The sequence below is a fragment of the Drosophila novamexicana genome, unplaced genomic scaffold (assembly GCF_003285875.2).
Source record: "Drosophila novamexicana strain 15010-1031.04,08,12 unplaced genomic scaffold, DnovRS2.1 tig00000121-arrow-pilon, whole genome shotgun sequence".
NCBI lineage: Eukaryota > Metazoa > Arthropoda > Insecta > Diptera > Drosophilidae > Drosophila > Drosophila novamexicana.
Window position 1 is genome coordinate 129,786 of NW_020824773.1, and position 19,046 is coordinate 148,831.

At 40.0% G+C, this 19,046-nt stretch overlaps 3 protein-coding genes and 1 long non-coding RNA gene across 5 annotated transcripts; 3 read left to right on the forward strand and 1 right to left on the reverse strand.

Moving 5' to 3' along the window:
• The first annotated feature begins 1,025 nt into the window (after positions 1 to 1,025).
• LOC115758015 lies at positions 1,026 to 2,342 on the forward strand. The gene is made up of 2 exons (XM_030698514.1): positions 1,026 to 1,797; positions 2,125 to 2,342. Exons 1-2 carry the CDS (start codon positions 1,158 to 1,160, stop codon positions 2,160 to 2,162), a joined length of 678 nt encoding a protein of 225 aa, XP_030554374.1. The 5' UTR covers positions 1,026 to 1,157; the 3' UTR covers positions 2,163 to 2,342.
• Positions 2,343 to 4,216: 1,874 nt separating this feature from the next.
• LOC115757891 lies at positions 4,217 to 4,912 on the forward strand. Its single transcript, XM_030698335.1, has 2 exons — positions 4,217 to 4,650; positions 4,704 to 4,912. The coding sequence occupies exon 1, from the start codon at positions 4,345 to 4,347 to the stop codon at positions 4,633 to 4,635; it is 291 nt and encodes a 96-aa protein (XP_030554195.1). The 5' UTR covers positions 4,217 to 4,344; the 3' UTR covers positions 4,636 to 4,650; positions 4,704 to 4,912.
• A 330-nt stretch (positions 4,913 to 5,242) lies between these two features.
• Positions 5,243 to 8,942, forward strand: LOC115758010. Of its 2 annotated transcripts, none has more exons than XR_004017386.1 (4): positions 5,243 to 6,086; positions 6,164 to 6,686; positions 8,174 to 8,660; positions 8,728 to 8,942. It is a non-coding gene; the product is annotated as an uncharacterized LOC115758010 (long non-coding RNA). The 2 variants fall into 2 exon arrangements; XR_004017387.1 differs by having other exon boundaries at positions 5,246 to 6,086; positions 8,536 to 8,660; positions 8,728 to 8,937.
• Positions 8,943 to 10,140: 1,198 nt separating this feature from the next.
• LOC115758043 lies at positions 10,141 to 19,046 on the reverse strand. The gene is made up of 4 exons (XM_030698556.1): positions 18,889 to 19,046; positions 13,197 to 13,668; positions 10,868 to 11,591; positions 10,141 to 10,802 (listed from the first exon to the last, which is right to left on the reverse strand). The coding sequence occupies exons 1-4, from the start codon at positions 19,044 to 19,046 to the stop codon at positions 10,141 to 10,143; spliced, it is 2,016 nt and encodes a 671-aa protein (XP_030554416.1).

The window sequence follows — 19,046 nt, forward strand, 5'->3', positions numbered from 1 at the left end:
TGTGTCGAGTTTGTGTTTGTTTATTTCATATTTATGTTAAGCTCTGCAAAACACAAGAGTTGATTAAACATAAGTACTATATGCATTAAAAAAATTTTTTAATTAATATTAAAAAAATGCTAGCAATAAATCTAGTATTTTTATATGCGGGTAAGAAGTAAATTGATTGAATGAAAATTTTCATATATTTTTACTTGAAAATGTTTAATGAAAAAAACTAAAATATGTTCTTTATTTGTAGGACCCAAAAAGCTAAGGTACTTAGCTATCTTACCAGAGATTTTATTTTTGATATGCTGTAATTAGTTTATTTACCAAAAACTAATTTTTCTTTGAATGCGAAAAATTTTCGAAAATAAATTGAAATTAATTTGTAATTATTTTTGTTCTGTAGTATCTATTTTCAAACATTTAAAACGAAGTTCCTTTCAACTGAGGCTCTACATTTTCCTTTTAAGGGCATCGAGTAGTTGGCTACTTGTTGTTCTTGTTGTTGTATTTTCATTTATTGTAAAATGCAACTCATAATTGTTGTTGTAATTGTATGCTAACTCAATTTCTTGGCGACGTTTGTGTTGTCGGCTTTTTGTTATCTCAAAATTGCGTTAAATTTTGCATAGGCCTTTCCGGCCCCCCGTCCGTCCTAAGTATTGCCCAACCCCAACGTCATCTGCGGCTGTCGCCTGCTGCAAAATTAATAAATGTTCCTGCGACGAGGAAAATTGTTTTATGGGATATTTTTGCTTTTTTGTGTGCACTTGTAATTTGTTTGATACGCAACTCAAGTAGGTTTTTTAATTGAATTCTGCTGGCAATAAATACGCATAAATAAATAAATAAATAAATAAATAAATAAAAGCACAGATATACTATTTATATATGAATATTCTTCCAAGCAATCGTTTTTCGTTGACATTTTGGTTTTGTATTGGGTTTTGATGTCGAGCACTCGCTTCATTTATTGTCATTGGCAGTAAGAATAACAAATTCGTAGTTGTACTGTTCAATGCCTCATTTTCAAATATTCTGTCTAACGTGGTCAACCAAATTTAAAATTTTTCGAAAAAAAACTTTTTTTTAAACGCGTTGCCCAGAAGTAGGACTAACGTATTAAAACTTTGGCTATATATAAAAGTTTCGGTTATATTTTTTCGATAATGCCGGCAAAAAGTGTCTCGGCCGTGCAACGGTTATCACAGTCGATGCGCGCTTATCAGCGGAATTATAGTGGAAGGACCCTTCTGGAGAAGAGCTACGATGCTTTTGGACTGAGCGTCAAGTCGAGCGATAGGCTCTCGTGGCCCAAACGGGAAGAGGGCTATGCGGCTGTCCAACTTCTCCGTCAAAATCGAAACTGGTCCAACTTTAGACAATTCGGTACCAATAATGTAACCCAAAATCAATTAATTAACCGAAGAGGCTCCACGCCCCGACGCAATAACATATTGGCTGCCAAAAATGCTTGCATGAGACGGGGTTCAATGGAGAAACCAGAAATAAATGAAAAACAAGAGCCTATAGCGGACGTGAGTACCGCGGAATCGCACGAAGAGGCTCATAATGAAGGTCAACGGGAGCTGCGCACTGTGCGGGATGCTGTCTTTGGTGCTCAAGAAGTCAACGAGGATGAGCAAGAAAAACAGCGTGAAGCAGATGCTGATCTACTAAGACGAATGACCAAGCACCGACCAGTTTATCCCGAGTCTTCCCTCTCAAAGAAGGTTATCGCGCCGTACACCACCTATAGAACCCACCGCAACAGCTGGGCCGAGTTTCGCCATCGCATGATATATGGCGGTACGAGCTTTTAGTTACCTAGTTCTGCCTAATAGTCTGCATATATATATATATAACTATGCATGCATAGATTCAACCACTTGGCATAAATTCTAAATTATATCCGTATTTCTGAGAGGCAACTCAAAAATTTGAATATGTTAAAAAATTGAACATGCAGTTAAACAAATTTACCGAAAGTTAATTGCTATAACAAATATATATGTATGCATGACCATAAGCTGGACTTTCTATTTTTCCATCTGCATTATTTCAGCTTTTCTCCTTAACGAGAGCAGAAAATATAATTAAACAATTATGAACTCTTTGTTAATTGCCGCCTTCTAGTACTTAGCCCATTTTGGCGCGGGACACATCAAAGATAAAGCCCAAGCGCTGTCGCGGCCGAATAATTATGCCAACAAGTGCAAAACCCAACAAGTGCTCCGGTCGGACGTGAACCCAACGCCAATCTACCCTTACGAATATAGAGCCGCACGCCACAAGCTGCACCCTTATTCAGGGGATCTGCATTCTGAATCAACAACTTCTTGTTATCCAAGAAGTAAATAGTTTTATAATGCTGTTATTTTTATATATGTATATATATATATCTGTTTATTCTGTATAACTGAGTGACTGTCTGATTTATTTATGTTCATTTCACAACCCAAACCGCCACAGTCCAACTGTAGCTACCTTATGTGATGAGATGCACGCATAGACGTTGTATCGGGATAATCCACACGTATGCTCTATGTGAAAATGAATTTTCGCAAATGCGAAATGCTCGGTGGAAAATGGAGTTACAACTTTTTCGGGCGTTACAACTTTTTGTCCAAGTACTACATGAAAACTTCATGATATTGAAAATTTGTTTTCCAATTGATTCGTGCTCTCTACTTTTCTCGAAAAATTGAATGAATAAAAATTGTTTGTTTTTTTTGCAGCCTTAAGCTTTACACCACGGGAATAAAATGTGCGGAAAATATTGATACAAACTTTGGCTCTTCATTCATTTGTTTTAAAAAATATTTTTTCACAAGCAGGAAATGAGTAAAAAACTGAAAAATTAAATTTAAAGCAGAAAACTTGCCACGGACAAGTTTTACCCATTAGACAGACTGACAGACGGACATAGATAAAGAATATTGAATTATTTCGCCCTAATCTCAAATATATATACCATATGGAATTGTTACGTCGTTACTCAAAAAAACAGTATACTCCTTTTACCATTTTCCCTGGGCTTAGAGTATAATGAATTGGAGATTTTATTCACATCAAATGAAATGTTACTGTGTGCAACTCTGTATGTTTGTGCATTGAAATTAACTCGCGCAAAACACTAGAAATGGCAACAACTTAACAAAAACAATGAGCTCAAAAAATAAAATCACAGGCAAGTTAATTGCGTGCCACTGCCAAGAGGGGCATGGCGGGGAGGGAAACGGCAGCAGGCAGTGCAGATGCTATGCTGTTCTGGTAGTGGGCCAGTGCTTTGCATAAGAAGTGGCCTGGGTCCTCGACCCTGGATCCCCGACACCGTCATGTCCTGGCCGTAATCCTTTTACAGTGGCTCCATTGATTTTTTTGTATATTATAAAATTTATGCTGCTTTGAAAAAAATGGTGCTCTGCTTTGTTGCAATCTCTTGTGCTGGCTGCACTTAATTTTCTGCCTTTTTCCATTTCGCTTTTGTTTTTTATTATATTTTGTTGTTGTTTTTCTCTCATGGCAAGCGCTTTCCAGCTTTTGTTGTCGAGTGGGCCAACAACGACGCCAAGAGCTCAAACCCCCCGAAAAGACTTGACAATAAAAATTATGAAGCGTATTACTTGAGTGCACTCTTATTTGTATTCGGTCCTTTCTTTAGCCACTTTCTGCTGTTGTTGCTTTTTCATGTCTCCTTTATTCACAGAAAGGACGTGAAAATATGACAAAGTATGTCGCTAGTTTCTGAAGAACAAACTTGCGTGTTAAGCAGCACGAAAACGGGGTAAGAGATCTTCACGAATATTAATAAAGCGGATGACAAATGTTGAACTATGAAGAATTGTAGAATCGGTAAATCTAGTCGACAAAAAAACAAGTTGTTGGACTTAATATATTTCTTAGGTCAATTTATTAAAATATGTATTGTGTATTGAAAGGTATTCTTATCATTGTTATTACTAAGAATATTTTTATTATGATTAATATTATTATTCTCTGAATAAAAATATCTATTATTTATTTATTTATAAGTTGGAAGAATATGTATATTTTATTATTACTTTTTAAAAACTATTATATTACTACTGAAACTCTGAGAATTCATCTACAGCGAACTAAAAATATTTGTGTACTTCCATAGTTTGCTATTGAAATACTGTTTTCACAGCCCCATCTAAGTCAGCTGTGTTTCATATGTTGCCAGATCATTAGATCTGTTTTATTTAGACACTTAATATTCATTAACATTTGTACTTTTGTTTCGTACGAGGATCTGGGAATTTGAAGCACAAATCCAAATCACGTAAATTAATATCATTTCAAGAACAAGTTGGAATTGTTGACTATTTTGACATGTTTTCGAAATGTCTTGTAATATACCAAAGCAAGTTGCCGTATTCCAGTCGCAAATTACATCACCAAAATAAGTCTAAGGCTCAAATGGCTCAAATCAAAAGCAACATGATGCAGCAGCGTAGAGAGCCGAATCCAGAATATCATCATGCACCTAGCAGTTTTGTGCAGAACTTTATAAATCACCATCAGCAAGGCAAAACCAAGGATGCTCAACTGCACCATTGGAATGCGCGCTATCGGTGGGCAGATTTTCGCAGACGTATGATCTACGGTACGCATGATATATAAAGGATATTTCATGAAGTAAGTATGCAGATTCATTTATCGGTTATATTAATAAATTAGCATAACCACAGCCTTCACAAACTATGTGAAGCTTAAGAATGTTTCGAAAAAGGCAATCTTTTGAAGGAGTATCAAGAACATTTTGGATTTTTCCCCTTATGCCCCAGTATGCAAAAATTTTGTTGTGTTACCATCATTAACAATCAGAGATAACAAAAACCAAGATTTAGCATAAATACATTGGATAAAAACAACATTCAATTGATTACAGAAGAAATAAATTATTATTCTTATTCTATATAATGTTTATACTATATTCTCTAGAATCGATTGATCATCAATGCTTTTTATAAAGTAGAAATATAAAGGGAAGACTTACATTTAATTGGAAAATCAAAAGACTTGCCTTTTGTTTGCTAAGTCTATGAAAAGTAGATAAAGGAGTATCTTACTTAGAATGAAAATCCTAACCCAAGCTGATTCTACATAAATTATATTATTTTCTGAATGAACTTTTGACTTTTCAACAGAGACAGAAATTATAGTACTTCCACAGTTGAGTTCGCCGACATATTTTTTTTAGTATATAAGCATAGTATGTCATGCGAAATACATAAAATGAAAAGCATTAAAATTGTTCATTATACTTGTATTTTAACGAACTGAAATACATTTGGCTTAAACAAAATTCCAAATTCCAATTAACGTTGTATATTTTTGAGAATGTCGTTCCTTGTGCGCCGCAATAACCCCCATATGGTGTACAATGCAGCAAAATCGATTGTGGGGCATCGTATGTATGGAAGGTTCCCCAGGCATCATGAGAATTCCACGATTGATCATGCGGATTCGGTATGCAGAGCACACGACTATACCATGGACTATATCAAGAACAAAAGCCGCAATAATACGGAACCTGATCGCAAAACTTCCGACCCTCACAGTTTAAAGAAAAACCTACATCCATTTCTCAGGCATTCGCTGAATGATGAATTTAAATCGCATAATGCAAAATATCGTTGGTCAGAATTTAGAAGAAAGATGATCTATGGCAACTTCGCGATGTAGCCTCAAAATAGCATATTGCAATATTTCTTAGTTGATCCAGTATAGCTGCATATTCCGAACGGATGTGGTTTTGTCCAATGCCCATTTTGATATTATCGAAGTGAGTCTTGGACAAAATCACAAACAATCCAATTCAAATAAAGCAAAAAGAGCAGGGGAACCCATGTTCCGAGTGCACTGTTTCATATGGAAGGTCATACTCAACGTTTAAAAATGTTTTCCAAATTAATTTGTTTCATGTGTTTATATTGACTAAATCGTTATTTATTTTTTTATGGAAAATATTATTAAGGTATCTAAACAATTGGTCAATAAAAATACATATATAGACTCGGACCATATAAAGTCATAAGACATGTAGTAGGTAACGGCAGCCTGCAGCCTGGGTAAGAACTTTAAGCTTTATTAAGATATTTTATTATTGTTCCAACATAAAAAATCAATTTGTCATCGATTTATACAGGCTATGTCATATAAAGACTGTTTAGTGGAGCTGACCAGACGCGGATAGTGTCAAGGATTAGCCGGTGAACAGGGTATGTTCTGTGACTACTCGGCTTTCAACGCAGGATGCAGCTGCTTGACGGTCTTCTTGCATGCTAGATCCCATATGAAACACATATAAAAATCCCAAATGAAGCACATATATAAGTAAAGGGCTTGAAGCTTTTTGAAAATTGGTATCTTATATTTATCATTGGTTACCGGCGGAGCTTGAACATAAAACCAAAAGGGCAAACAAGCATTTTTCCATGTTTTTATTGATGTGAACGGATTTAATTGGCCTACTACGTGGACAACAAAGCGACGCTAATTTCTGACCACACATTGTGGCCGATAAATAAAAATAAAACCAAAACGTTTGCCAAGGCAGAAAAAGTGTTATATACATGTGTTCCCATCAAATAAATCTCATCAAGCTCGCCAACATGTGGAGAATAATTCGACGAGCTACACTTTATGCCATATAACCAGGATAACCAATGGTAAGACAGAGTTTTACAATTGTTCTGATCGTTGTACATAGTTTTCGTGCAACAATTTGCATATGTATTGGCGTTATTGGGGTGAAAGCGGTTTGTGGAAGCTCAATCATTTGCACTTTTATACTGATATGGCAGCCATTTTGTATTTCGGTGTTTTGTGTACAACGATTTGGCGGCTTTTGTACGACGCGTGGTTTTATGTAACGGGCCGAATCGGCCCCACCCACTAAGCCTCATATGGGGCCGTCCACCCAAAACGTCAATTCCACGAGCCAGCATGTCGATATTTTTGCCAATTTTTAGCTGCCTGCTGCAAATTGCTTTTTGAGCTTGTTAGAGTTTGGCACACACGCTAATGAATAGTCAAAGTCCAAGCCCAGTTGCCGCTGCGTTTCGCATTGCATACTTTTTGGCGTGTCGGCGGCGGCGGCGGCGCACCAAAACGAAAACTAAATGGCAATGTTTAGGCGCGTATTACGACTGCAGCGGCCGCAGTCGCAGAGACGCCCCCATCATCGACGCCATTTTGTAATCAAATGCAGCACAAAAGTATGCAAAGGAAATTTGAAAACTTCGGAGAGGGAAAGAAGTGCAAAAAAGCCGCTGCGCTTTCTTCATACAGTGAGAATTGTTCTGGTCGGAGGATGTGTAGTGGAAACGTAAACATTCGAGAGATAGATTAAGAAACGACGATTTTAAATAAAGAAAACAGATTAAACAAATCGTTACAGCATTAAAATCCCCTTGATAGTTTTTGCCTGACCTAAAACATCTAGTTATTATTAAGTACTGCAACCATTTGGAGTAACCATAAGCAGTGTTTACTGTAGTTTAACTGTTGTGGAAAAACTGCATTTCCCCAGAGATGGCACACTGAAACTGGGGCTGATGCTCCTCCAATGCTGTTGTTTCTGTTAGTGGCTGCTGCTTTTCAATTAGTGCCTCCGTCTATGCCAGCGATTTCTATGCCTGGTGCCACGCCCACCGGCCAATGCAGGCACCACGCAACACTTGATGCCGCCGACTGCAGTTGACGTTGCCGCGTTTTACGTAAATTAAACAACAGAGCCGAGCAGCAGAGCCTCACAAGGCAGAGGCACAGACATGAGCCACGTCCCAAATAAAGCAAACAAACACAGAAACAGGCACAGAGCGAAGCAAGCACAAGCAGAGCGGCCAATACTCTTGCATTGCAGAAGCGCCCAAATGCAGGCGGCTTAGTTAGACAGGCAGCCAAACAGACAGCATAGAAAAGTGCATTGCAGTTAGACAAACACAATGAAGGGAAAAAAAAGAAAAACATGCAAGTAAAAGCAGTTGTCCTTGTGGGGTAACCGACTGTTAAATACCCTTCCACGCATATTTGATGCCTATTATTCATCCATCATTATTTATCATTTATATACGTTTTATCACGAAATGTAAAAAGTAGATGAAGACGCCATAAAGTAAATATATTTCCGATCAATAAAAACATTTCCTCACAGTTTTTTCAGATATCGTCATGCAATTTTGGCAAGATCCATAATTTGATCGGACTAATCATATAGCTGCCATAGGAACAATCGGTACAAAAGAAAGTTATTCTACAAAATTTTTCAATATCAAGATACCTTTTTCAAACTTATCATTGATTAGTTTTACTATGCTCCCTACATAAAACACATAACTCATCAACATCAGACTTCTATATCATAGAAATAAGATTTTTTATGAACAAATTTTCAGTTTTAATCTTTTCTTCTTGAGTGCTGTGTCAATAAGAGTATCTAATATTTACCGAGATCCTATCTTATTGATGTATTGATATATCTAAAATCTGCAATGTTATCCTTAACATATTTTTTAGATAGCTGTAAGCATAAGAATGTTGATAATGAAATGGAGCAATGCCTCCGCTTTAAATGTATTGCCTCTATTTGAATGTTAAATGTAATTCGATCTGGATTCGATTACGAGCAAAGGAACGAGTCGGTAAGGCAATGCCATCATGAATGTGTCGCACATTGCGTAGCAACTTCATCATACCCTCTACTTCTAGAGTATACGTAAAAATAAAAACCAAATATTTATTTGGCGGCAAGGGGATATGCAAAAATAGCAGCAACCGCATAGACAGTGACTGGCAGACGATTTGTATTGCCTTTAAGCCTAAAAGCATGCTTCATATGTTATGGCAAACGTTTAATTATTTATTTGAAAGGAAGACGACAGCAGACGGCAAAGCAGCAAAAAGGCAAAAAAATACAAAAATAAATAAAAAGGGCAAATATGTGAAACGCAAAAACATTGCAAAAATGCAGCATTTTTATTGACAGGACATCAGCACATGGCGCTCGTTTATGGCAAGTGGAGAAGAGGTTGTTGTATCTGCTCCACGAACTCGTATTGCCTGCAGCCAGCCATTGAGGTTAATTAGTTGACATTTGCGCTTAATTGCAATCTGCGGCGGGGCATAGAGCGCCAGCCAGGCGTTAAGATTTCCATGCATGATTGATGACTGAATTGGCTTGATGCGCCTGTTGACAAAGCGTTCAAGCATAGCGCCAAACTTGACACTCACTTGACAGCAGGTAGCATCAGTTGTCTGAAAGCAACCAACGAACGCCAGACCTGATTTTCTAAAATGAACTAGTTCGGGCTTTAGGAAATAAATCCCTACACAGTTAACTGTGCGTAAGATCTTATGGTTCTTCTTGCGTTTGATCGAAACTTTAAGCTAAGTTGATAAACAAGTTAGTCTCTCAACTTACTGATAGATGATAAGTGTTAAGTTAAGAGTTAGATACTGTATTTACATTATGTTATATAATTACTTGCCATGCTGTGGAAATTTGGTGAAAAAATAATTTCACAATTCCATTTTCGTTTGGATTCAAACTAATCAAAACTATTTTTGACTTTTCTTTTCTTTTTTTTTAATCAAAACAAACCAAGCAAATCGGTGTGCAAATTATTTTGTAAACAAGATTATTGTTAAAGAAGACGAAACTCGAAACTATTTGAGTTATTCCGAGAACTTGCTGGTTCGTTCAAATAATATATGGTTAAGCATGTTTACATTCTGTGAGCAATAATTAGCTTAGTTTCTGTATAGAATCTAAAAATTGGCAAAAATAACAGCAAATACATCAAAGGATATGTTACATTCAAGACAGTTTGATCAAGCATCCGCCTTATGAAATATCATATCCCAAAATAAACCTGAATAAATATTGCTTTAACTTAAAAAAAATTTTCAGTATAGGCGTCGGTAGATCCGGCTCTGAATGCCAGGCTAGTATTATCTATTCCAAAGGTCTTAGAAAATAGTAACAAATCGCAGACAAATATATTTTTTTAAATCTGCGTAAAAGAACAAATTAATTATTTTAGTGAGTAATATTTGCCGTACATCTGCACTTGATACAAAAATAAGTATTCTGTCGTATGCTTTAATTTGCTTGGTTTCTTTTCATATTTGCTTGAGGCAGTAAGCCACCTCTGGCGTCTTGGTTCTGATCCATTTGATAAAGGAGGCCACTCGTGTATTAACCGATGGCTGCTGCGTGGCGCAGGCGTAGCCATAGCTGACAATGCCGACGGCCATGAGGCGGCCATTGCTGCGCTCGTATAGAGCACCGCCAGAGTCGTACTGGCAGGTATCCCGCCCAGGTGTGTAGGTGCAAAAGCTATGAACAGGCACGGATCCCTGACTGAGCGAGCTGCGGCACTGCTCGACGCTGATCACATCCAGCGTTGTCTTCAGTAAGCGATGCGTCTGCGGTCCGCCATAGGAAGTGGTGCCCCAGCCGGCAGCCAGCAGCTGTTGGCCCACCAGCGGCAGTTTTCGGCCATTCGCTGCCGGCTGCAGGGGCAGACAGGCGGGCCCGACGCTGCGATTAAACTGGATGGGCGTGCGGGTGCGCAGCAGGGCGATGTCATTACGCAGCTGGCCATTCGCCTGGCTGAACTGCTCGTGGAGTATCAGCGTGTCCAGATCGTAGCGACGCGTGAAAAGGGTCTCGTAGGCGCTGGACAGATCGTGTTCGCCCACCACGATGCGCAGCAGAGCGGCGTGGTTCGTCTCTGGACTGAGGAAACAGTGTGCCGCCGAGAGCAAGTAATGATGATGAACTGAAGGAAAGGAAAGTCTTGTTGGTAACTGTTAAAATTCACTATATGCCATGCTGTCCACTTACTGATGGCAGCACCGCAGAAGACTTTGCCCTGCTTCTTGGTCAGCACACCGGCCATGGAGGGGAACTCGTGAAGGGAAGCCTCGTCGTTTGTTGGACTGGCGATTCTTTGTGTGAGACTCCAGCCGCAATTGCAATTAGGCGACAGGGCTTCGACCAGGCATGAGAAGCGACCACCGCCCGGCACGGCCAGCGGATAAACGGACAAAATTTTGCCACGTTTTGCGGAAGTCTTTGGAGTGTGGCCTGGCAACTGGGCCAAGTAAGCTGGTGCGGGCGTGCTGCCAATTCGACGACCATTGTTGGGCTCATCATACAGAAGCGAGGCGACGTAAGCCAAAGCATCGCTTACGCCCACATCCTGCAGCACGTGCAGCACCTCGTTCGTAAAGTTATCATCATCATCATCGTCATCCTGCTGCCCTGCTTCCTTTTCATCTTCCTGGTCCTCCTGCCCCACTGGGGGCACCTTCGTAGTTGTTGTGCTGCTGCTGGTGCTCGTGGCTCGCGTTGGCAGCTTATCCCTTAACTTTGGCACCAAGGTAGCTGGAACTGCAGCTGTCGCCGCCTCCTTTCTCTGCGATATGTAGGAAATCACGGCACGATTCAGAAAACTTTGACGCTCGAACTTGCCAGCGCCACAAAAGTATTCGGAGCTCGTCAACAGCTCGTCGCCCTCGGCATTGAAGTGAAACACCTCAGCGCGGCAGCGCGTGTCCTTCACTAGCTGTAGGGGCGGGCAACATGCAGCAGAAACAGAAAAAACAGTTGTGCAACAATTAACAAATTAACAGGCAGATTGCATGACAAAGCTGTATCCTAAAATCGTATTCTATGTACTAAAAGAGACTAAAACAAGTAAGAGGCTCTAGTCGAGAGCTCACGACTAGGGGATACCCTGAAACGTCTTCTTCCAACATCAAATGCATATATATATTCTATTTTAGAAGCTATATGTCAAGTTTGGTGACTCTAGCTCTTATTAGTTACCAAAATTTCCCCAAAAACAGGATATCAATATCGATTTTTATCGATTGCAAGGAAACGGAGTTAGTTATCGATTATCGGAATCAAACTCGATCGACCTACATCTAAAATTTCATACGGACGGACGGACGGACAGACAGACGGACATGGCTAGATCGACTCCGCTATTGATGCTGATCAAGAATATATATACTTTATGGGGTCGGAGGAGCTTCCTTCTGCCTGTTACATACATTTGGATTTTGCACAAATACAATATACCCTCATACCCATTTTTGATGGGTTCAGGGTATAATCATCGAAAAAGTTTCGATTTTCGCACCGACCTCTATTTTGAAAATAAACGTGATGATTTGGAAGGTCATATCTCCGCGCGGAGCTATGTCGTTTTGGAACGTCATATCTCCGGGCTGGAGTTATGTCGTTTTGAACGTCATATCGCCGCGCGGAGTTTTGTCGTAGTTATGTCGTTTTGGAACGTCATATCTCCGCGCGGAGTTATGTCGTTTTTGAACGTCATATATCCGGGCTGGAGTTATGTCGTTTTTAAACGTCATATCTCCGGGCTGGAGTTATGTCGTTTTGGAACGTCATATCGCCGCGCGGAGTTATGTCATTTTAGAACGTCATCTCTCCGCGCGGAGTTTTGTCGTAGTTATGTCGTTTTGGAACGTCATATCTCCGCGCGGAGTTATTTCGTTTTGCAACGTCATATCTCCGCGCGGAGTTCGTACACTTTAATAGAGCTAAAATCCAAGATCACATAAAGAAACTTGTGGTCTTGCATTTGCTTAGATCGGACTCTGCGTCATACAGAGCATTTAGACATTCATTTAAAGTTCACTACTGATAATTCGATCAAAGTCCGCATGATTGAAACAGCTTACCGCACCTTTTCACTTATATTATACCTTAAAACCTATAAGCTGAGTTTGAACCGAGCCAATATTGTACTCTTTTACAAAGTGAAGAGTAACTTTGTTTCTTATGTAATGTCCATCTTCTATCTTTTACGGCCTAATGAAACAAACTATTAATTAGCTGCTCTAAGGATCTATCCTAGGGTCCATCTGCTGAGTGGAGCATCGAAAAGATGGACATTTCATAATAAACTTATTATTTTATATAACAATCGAAACTAAACTCCTGCTTCACAAATAAATCACCAAGTTTTCAAAGTGAACCGAGATGTTTGATCAAACCGTTGACCACCGATAATTATTTTTTCTTGCAGCCTTGTTTTAAACACAACTTTTAACAATAGTTCTTGCTGTCCTTAGCTGCATGTCACAAACACTGGCACGTATTTAGCATAATCCTTTTATCACAAAAATTTCTGACCCACCGTGTGCAGCTGCAGCTCACATTTGAAATGTAACACATGATCCCTGGGCGCTTGGAGCGCGTAACGACAGGAGCTGCCCGCTGGATACTGGGCAGGATAGTAGGGCGAGTTGATGTAGATTTTCTGGCCCGCCTGCAGCTCCAGCTGATGATTGCACTGCTCATAGAGCGCCAGGACGACAACAAGCTGCCGCACGAGCAGCCACAGACACATCCACAGAATATTCCACGACATGATCAGGGCAACGTTCAAGAGACCACTGAAAGAGACGCGCCGACGACAGCGTCTTAAGAACTCAAAAGTCCAGATGCCAGTTGCCAAATATCTTGATATCTGGCCGCCAACATAACGGCGCCTTTCATCGAGACTTGCCGCTGGCGCGAACCGCTGACAGCTGACAGTCACGCGAGCCGCACCATAATTGGACTTCTTCTTCTCGGCTCTAGCACCCACGCCCCATCCAGCGATTCGGCTTAAATATGCGGTAATTAGGGTATTAAAAGCCAGTAACGAAAGTAAAACCCGTGCTGAAAGAAACAAACTTGCGAGCTAATTGAAAGAAAGTGCAAGTTCGTATCAACATGTTTTTTGCCTTCGCCTTTTGTTTTTGTTTTTTTTTTTTCTTTCTATATTTGTGTTTTTGGACGCAAACCAGTTTCGGAAATGTGGAACAGACACGAACAGGTAGTGGAACTGACACCACCACAAATTGGGGTAGGTAAGGGTTACGTGGACCGGCGGTGGCACAAGGAGCTCGAACTACCTAGCGTGTTGTATGCCTCAGACAGACAATAATAATGGACTATGCCCAAAAGGAAATGTTACGAATAGAAATTACCTAAAGTGAGAGACTTCAGCAACAATACAGTAACAATTTGTCATTGTCATTTTTTATTGTTATAATTTATGCGTATATTTAATTTAAGCTTAAAACAATATTAATATTCTAACAAAGAATTGTAGGAATTAAATGAATTCTTAAAGTTGGTGCTAAAAGATTATATTAATTATTATTAAAATAAAATTTATTGAAAATAAAGTCATGCTAACTTTAATTAACATCAGGAAGTTCCTGCCAATACAGTAAACAGTAAATACAGGCAACTATATGATATAGTGCTCCGATCCGGCCGCAAACTTTCATAACTATAGCGTTAAGCCGAAAATTTCAGATGTCGGACATGGCGATATCAACTCGGCTGTTGACGCTGATCAATAAATATATATGCTTTATGAGATCGGAGATATCTTCTTCTAGGCGTAAGAATTGAATGACAAAGTTGTAATACCCTCTAGGAGGGTTCTAACACTCCGTCCACCTTCATTTGTTAGCTTGGCCACAGTCTGCAATTGTCTAAATTAAAACACATACGATATGTAAATCGCCCTTTAGCCTGTATTCCTCGATGAACAATTTTCCCAATACTAATTATTATTATTTTTGCAGAAAGCACCTCAAACGCTTGTGGATACCCAATGTGCTTGATTCTGTGTGCGGCGCAAATTGACACCCATTTTTTCTTTGGCTGCTAACTTTAAAAGGAGCCACTTGACATTACCCGTTCCCCTTTAAAACCACCCCTCCCGCTCGCTCACATAAACAAGCCACATGCCCAACTCCTTCGGGCACCTCATTTTTTAGAGCTTTTCAAGCGCTGCTTAATTGGATGTGCTCCATGCTCTTCTGCCGCCGGGCCGCTGGCGGCGCCACACATGTGCGCTATATGGTATAAAAAACTACAATTTGTCGGTGGAGGGAGGGCCGGGGGTGGCGTAAGCCAACACAAAATGATGGCAAGTTTGTCGCCCATTTTGCAAAATAAATAAAAAATAAAATAAAATAAAATAAAATAAACAGTGCGACGGATGGCGCCGCGGCTGTCACGAGGCGCGCAGACAAACGCTTAATGCTAATATTATTTTCTTGCTTAACAAGCGTGGGGAAGAACCCACATGGTGGAGCAGTGGGGCCTCTGGACATGGTGGATCCTACCAGTGGCCAGTGGTCTACTCTGCATGGGCCGTGTGACTTATTTGCGCAAGCCATAAAAAATTTAACTTTATTTCGCTATTTTTAATTTCCTACTCCGCGGCGCGCATTTGGCGTAAACAGTCAACGTTGGACAATAACTACAAAACGTGGCCAGAGTCCGAGTCCGAGCCAGAATCCCGGATCCCAGACTCCGGAATACCGAATACCGGACCCGTACATAAGCCGGGCCAAAAGAACAATATGAGAAAAAACCTTGCCTGCTGCTGCTGCTGCTGCTTCTGCTTCTGCTGTATTTGTATATTTTGTCTGCGTATTTTTTGCTGGCTGCATGCGCGAGCGCGGAAAACAAACAGCAAATAATTCAAAGTGGATACAACTAAAGCAAAGTCAAAGCTAATATACGAAAATGTAATAAAAATTAAAAAGAAATAAAAACGAATTAAAATGAATTCAAAGTCAGCAACTGCAAATGAGAAATATCCAAAGGATTTGGGTGCCACATTTAGCGACAGTTGTGGGGCTTTCAACTGGATAGATGACACATGTGCTCCGGAAAAAGGAACGGGAAAGGGGTAAAGATACAGTCTTTAGAGGAAATTCAAAGAATTTAAAAGCATGTACAGTGAATGTGCATATCAAATTTTAATTTATTTATATAGTTATATATTCTTCGATTTACGGACATTTAAGAACAGGTCTAATAATTATTATTTAAACTTAATAATCTTTTCATATTTTTAAATGCGTCTGAAAGCGCTCAAAAATCGCGCACAAATCGCGACCAAGTCGCGCCTTACTCTTAACTGCACTGCTTGATGTACTGCTTGATTTTAATATGGTTCATAAGCAGTGCAAAGGTGTGTAACTTTGCTAAACAACACGTTAGCTTCCTCTACTACCAAGCAGTTTAAAGGCGCGCGAAAACTAAAGCAGAATTTGAAATACATTTTGCGGCGCTACGAAAACTATTATATTATTATATTTTATTATAATTAAGTACATGTATTTTTATTGGTTACAGAACTCAAATCAATTAGCAGAACGACTAATTTTTGACAGTTAGTTATCCTTTGTTATGACTAGGCTTTCGGTTAAATTCAAATTACAAAACTGTATGAAAAAGGCTATAGAAAACTTAATTTTTAAGATATTTGTAAAAATTTATTAAGACGTTTAGCTTGGCCGATCAGCTTCAACTAAAGAACATATTAAAATATAAAAACTAATAATGTGTGAGTATGTATGTATGTGTCTCTCTCTCTTTCTCTCTGTCTCTTTCTTTCTCTCTCTCTCTCTCTTCTCTTCTCTCTTCTGCCTAGCTTCTAATATTAGATGACAATAAAATAACCACAGTTTGTATTTATTTATATATAAATATGCCAAGCAAATTCCGACCTGGCTATTAATAATTAAAATATAAATATAATTATTCGAGTCCTCACATTGAGCAAAATATAATTTCCCTAATAAAACCACATGAGTTTCATGTGAAGTTTATTTCTGAAATACACCTTACAGTCAATCCCATCAAATTCACTTCCGTTTCTGTCCATCACCCGCAGCGGGTAAATAATCGGCACAATTAATGGACAATAGAATGTTTTGGCCAACAGTCGGGCTGACCCACAGGAAGTGCAAAAGCAGGACAGCATTGTGGGCAGGAAGCAAACGAGGCAGGACACCGAGGCACCGACTGAAGGAAACGATGCGCAACAGTTGCATGAAGTGCGGGCACTTCAAATTAATAAGGGGAAATGCGAATAACAATAGCCAATAGCCAATGGGAATGGGAATGGGAATGATGAAAGGAATGGGAATGGGAAACGGAAAGGTCAGCGATTGGAACGCCGGCAGCCCATGGGCAAGTCCTGCTTTACTGCGTGAGGTCCTTTCACACAGGTGTATCTATCGATCTGTGTGATTATGCGTGTGATTTCAACCAAATCGAGAGTCCTGACCAGCACTTTGATGGGCACCGCTCGAGTGCAGCGTAAATCTAATTAACGCTCCTTAGAACCGATGCCGCCAACGCCACAGGATACCCCGAAAACGGACAAAGAATGCATCGATCGATCATCAGTTTTGTTTGCTTGCGTTTACGTTGCGATTTGTTGCGCCAATGAGATATTGAAGGAGGCAAAACGTAGGAGCTCGCAGGACATCAGCGCCACGACTACCTGTCGTCAGGCACTTAGCTGCCGTTTGGCCGCTGTGAGAAACGCGCTCCAGAAGTGCGCGCATATCAAATTACCATTGCATTGCCCGACACGCCCCGCTCATATCCTGCGTCCTCTTGCTTAATTGCCTCTCCAGCGTGTGGAGCAGGTTTAGATGAGAGCCACTTTAACTAATTTATGGGGCAGTTGACAACATTCGTAATAGTCTTGGAATGGGTTTTCCTTGTTCAACTCCATTTAATGGAGCTGCTCTTGCTCGAGAGAACCTCTTTAGGGTTTATTGGCGACCACCCACTTGAGCATGGTTGATGTGCTGTCTATTTATCCGGCACATCACACGCTTGCCACTCTAATCCTGACTGATCCTTGGTCTAAATACCTGTTAACCTGTTTCTGTATACAAATATTGTTGCGGCTCGCAAATAACAATGTGAGGGACAAAAAGAAAAAAAACATTCATTTAGAAAAAGAACGAAAAATCTTTGAGATTTCTAGCTCAGCCACAACAAACAAGATTTCCTCAGCACTGACGATGCTATCGGCGCGAGGGTGGGCCCACATCAAATTGGAAACAGCCTAAGCAGCAGTTCCCCGCCGTCCTGGGTTCCCACAGCCAGCTCTAGGTCTGCGTCTGTGTATGCGACCAGTGTTCCATATTTTGCAATTTAGATTTCTACACATTGTCTCAGCGCTGCGAATACCAATACTATCCCTTTTGCCAGCGACTGGTGCAGTTCCGCTTACCGGAAGGAAGTTCACAAATTTTATTGTTATAGCTGTGTCTTTTTTCTTGAGCATATTTGGAAGAGTAGCTGAGCAGCTGTAGGTGTGGTTGTCGTGCTTGTTGGGATGCGCAGATCCTCCTGAGAACGCAAAATATCAGAATCTTGCTTTATGGTGGTCAAGGATATTCAATGCTTTAGCCCCTATGCGAGTAGATAACTTCTTATAATTTATCATTCTCATGCTGAATATATTAGATGATTGTCACGCAAATTTTCGTCGCACAGAAAAAATAAACATCCGATATAGGGGTCATCTTCGTAATCTGGCCAGCGCACATCAGAGTCGACATATAAAAATACTTTGACCCGTAGTTTCCACTTTTATAGAAAGTCATAGGCTTGAAACGGTGCACTGGTTCAAACCGTGAATCGAGCCAACGAACATTTCAGTTTCGTTTGTCTTGAATTCGCTTAACGTATTATAAATCTCCCTTTGTCGACATGGAATAAGAATATAGAAAATATGTTTATATACTATTTAAACCTTTAAATGAATAATCTAATAGTTTTCTAATGCTTGAAGTGTTGTTAGGTTTGTGGCAGGTTTGCTTTTGAGCTTATTGCCTTAAGGACTCATGTGTCTTCATTGACACCGCCCACATCATTTTTGCTGTCCTGCCTATCCTATGCTGTTCCCGTCACTCCGTTTAGTCCTCGAGACTGAGCACTTTCCCAGGGCAACTTTAAAATAACGAATTCCCATGCATATTTTGACTTTTGCATACACGTCAGCGTACCTGTAGCGTGTACCTGTTATCCTTACCCCGCTGCCGTTTCTCACGGCCGAAACGGTAACACTCCAACGCACACAAAAGGACATCCAACCCTCAGCCTCCGAACAGGTTTCTGCACCTCCGTCGGAGGACACGTCTGAAGTAGGCGCTTCGTTTTTCAT

Coding starts and splice junctions, on each gene's coding strand:
- LOC115758015 (XM_030698514.1), top strand. CDS start 1,158: ATGCCGGCAAAAAGTGTCTCGGCCGTGCAACGGTTATCACAGTCGATG. Junction 1,798..2,124: donor CCATCGCATGATATATGGCG/GTACGAGCTTTT, acceptor GCCGCCTTCTAG/TACTTAGCCCATTTTGGCGC.
- LOC115758043 (XM_030698556.1), bottom strand. CDS start 19,046: ATGAAAAACGAAGCGCCTACTTCAGACGTGTCCTCCGACGGAGGTGCA. Junction 11,592..13,196: donor GTGAGCTGCAGCTGCACACG/GTGGGTCAGAAA, acceptor CCGCCCCTACAG/CTAGTGAAGGACACGCGCTG. Junction 10,803..10,867: donor CTTCTGCGGTGCTGCCATCA/GTAAGTGGACAG, acceptor CCTTTCCTTCAG/TTCATCATCATTACTTGCTC.
- LOC115757891 (XM_030698335.1), top strand. CDS start 4,345: ATGTTTTCGAAATGTCTTGTAATATACCAAAGCAAGTTGCCGTATTCC.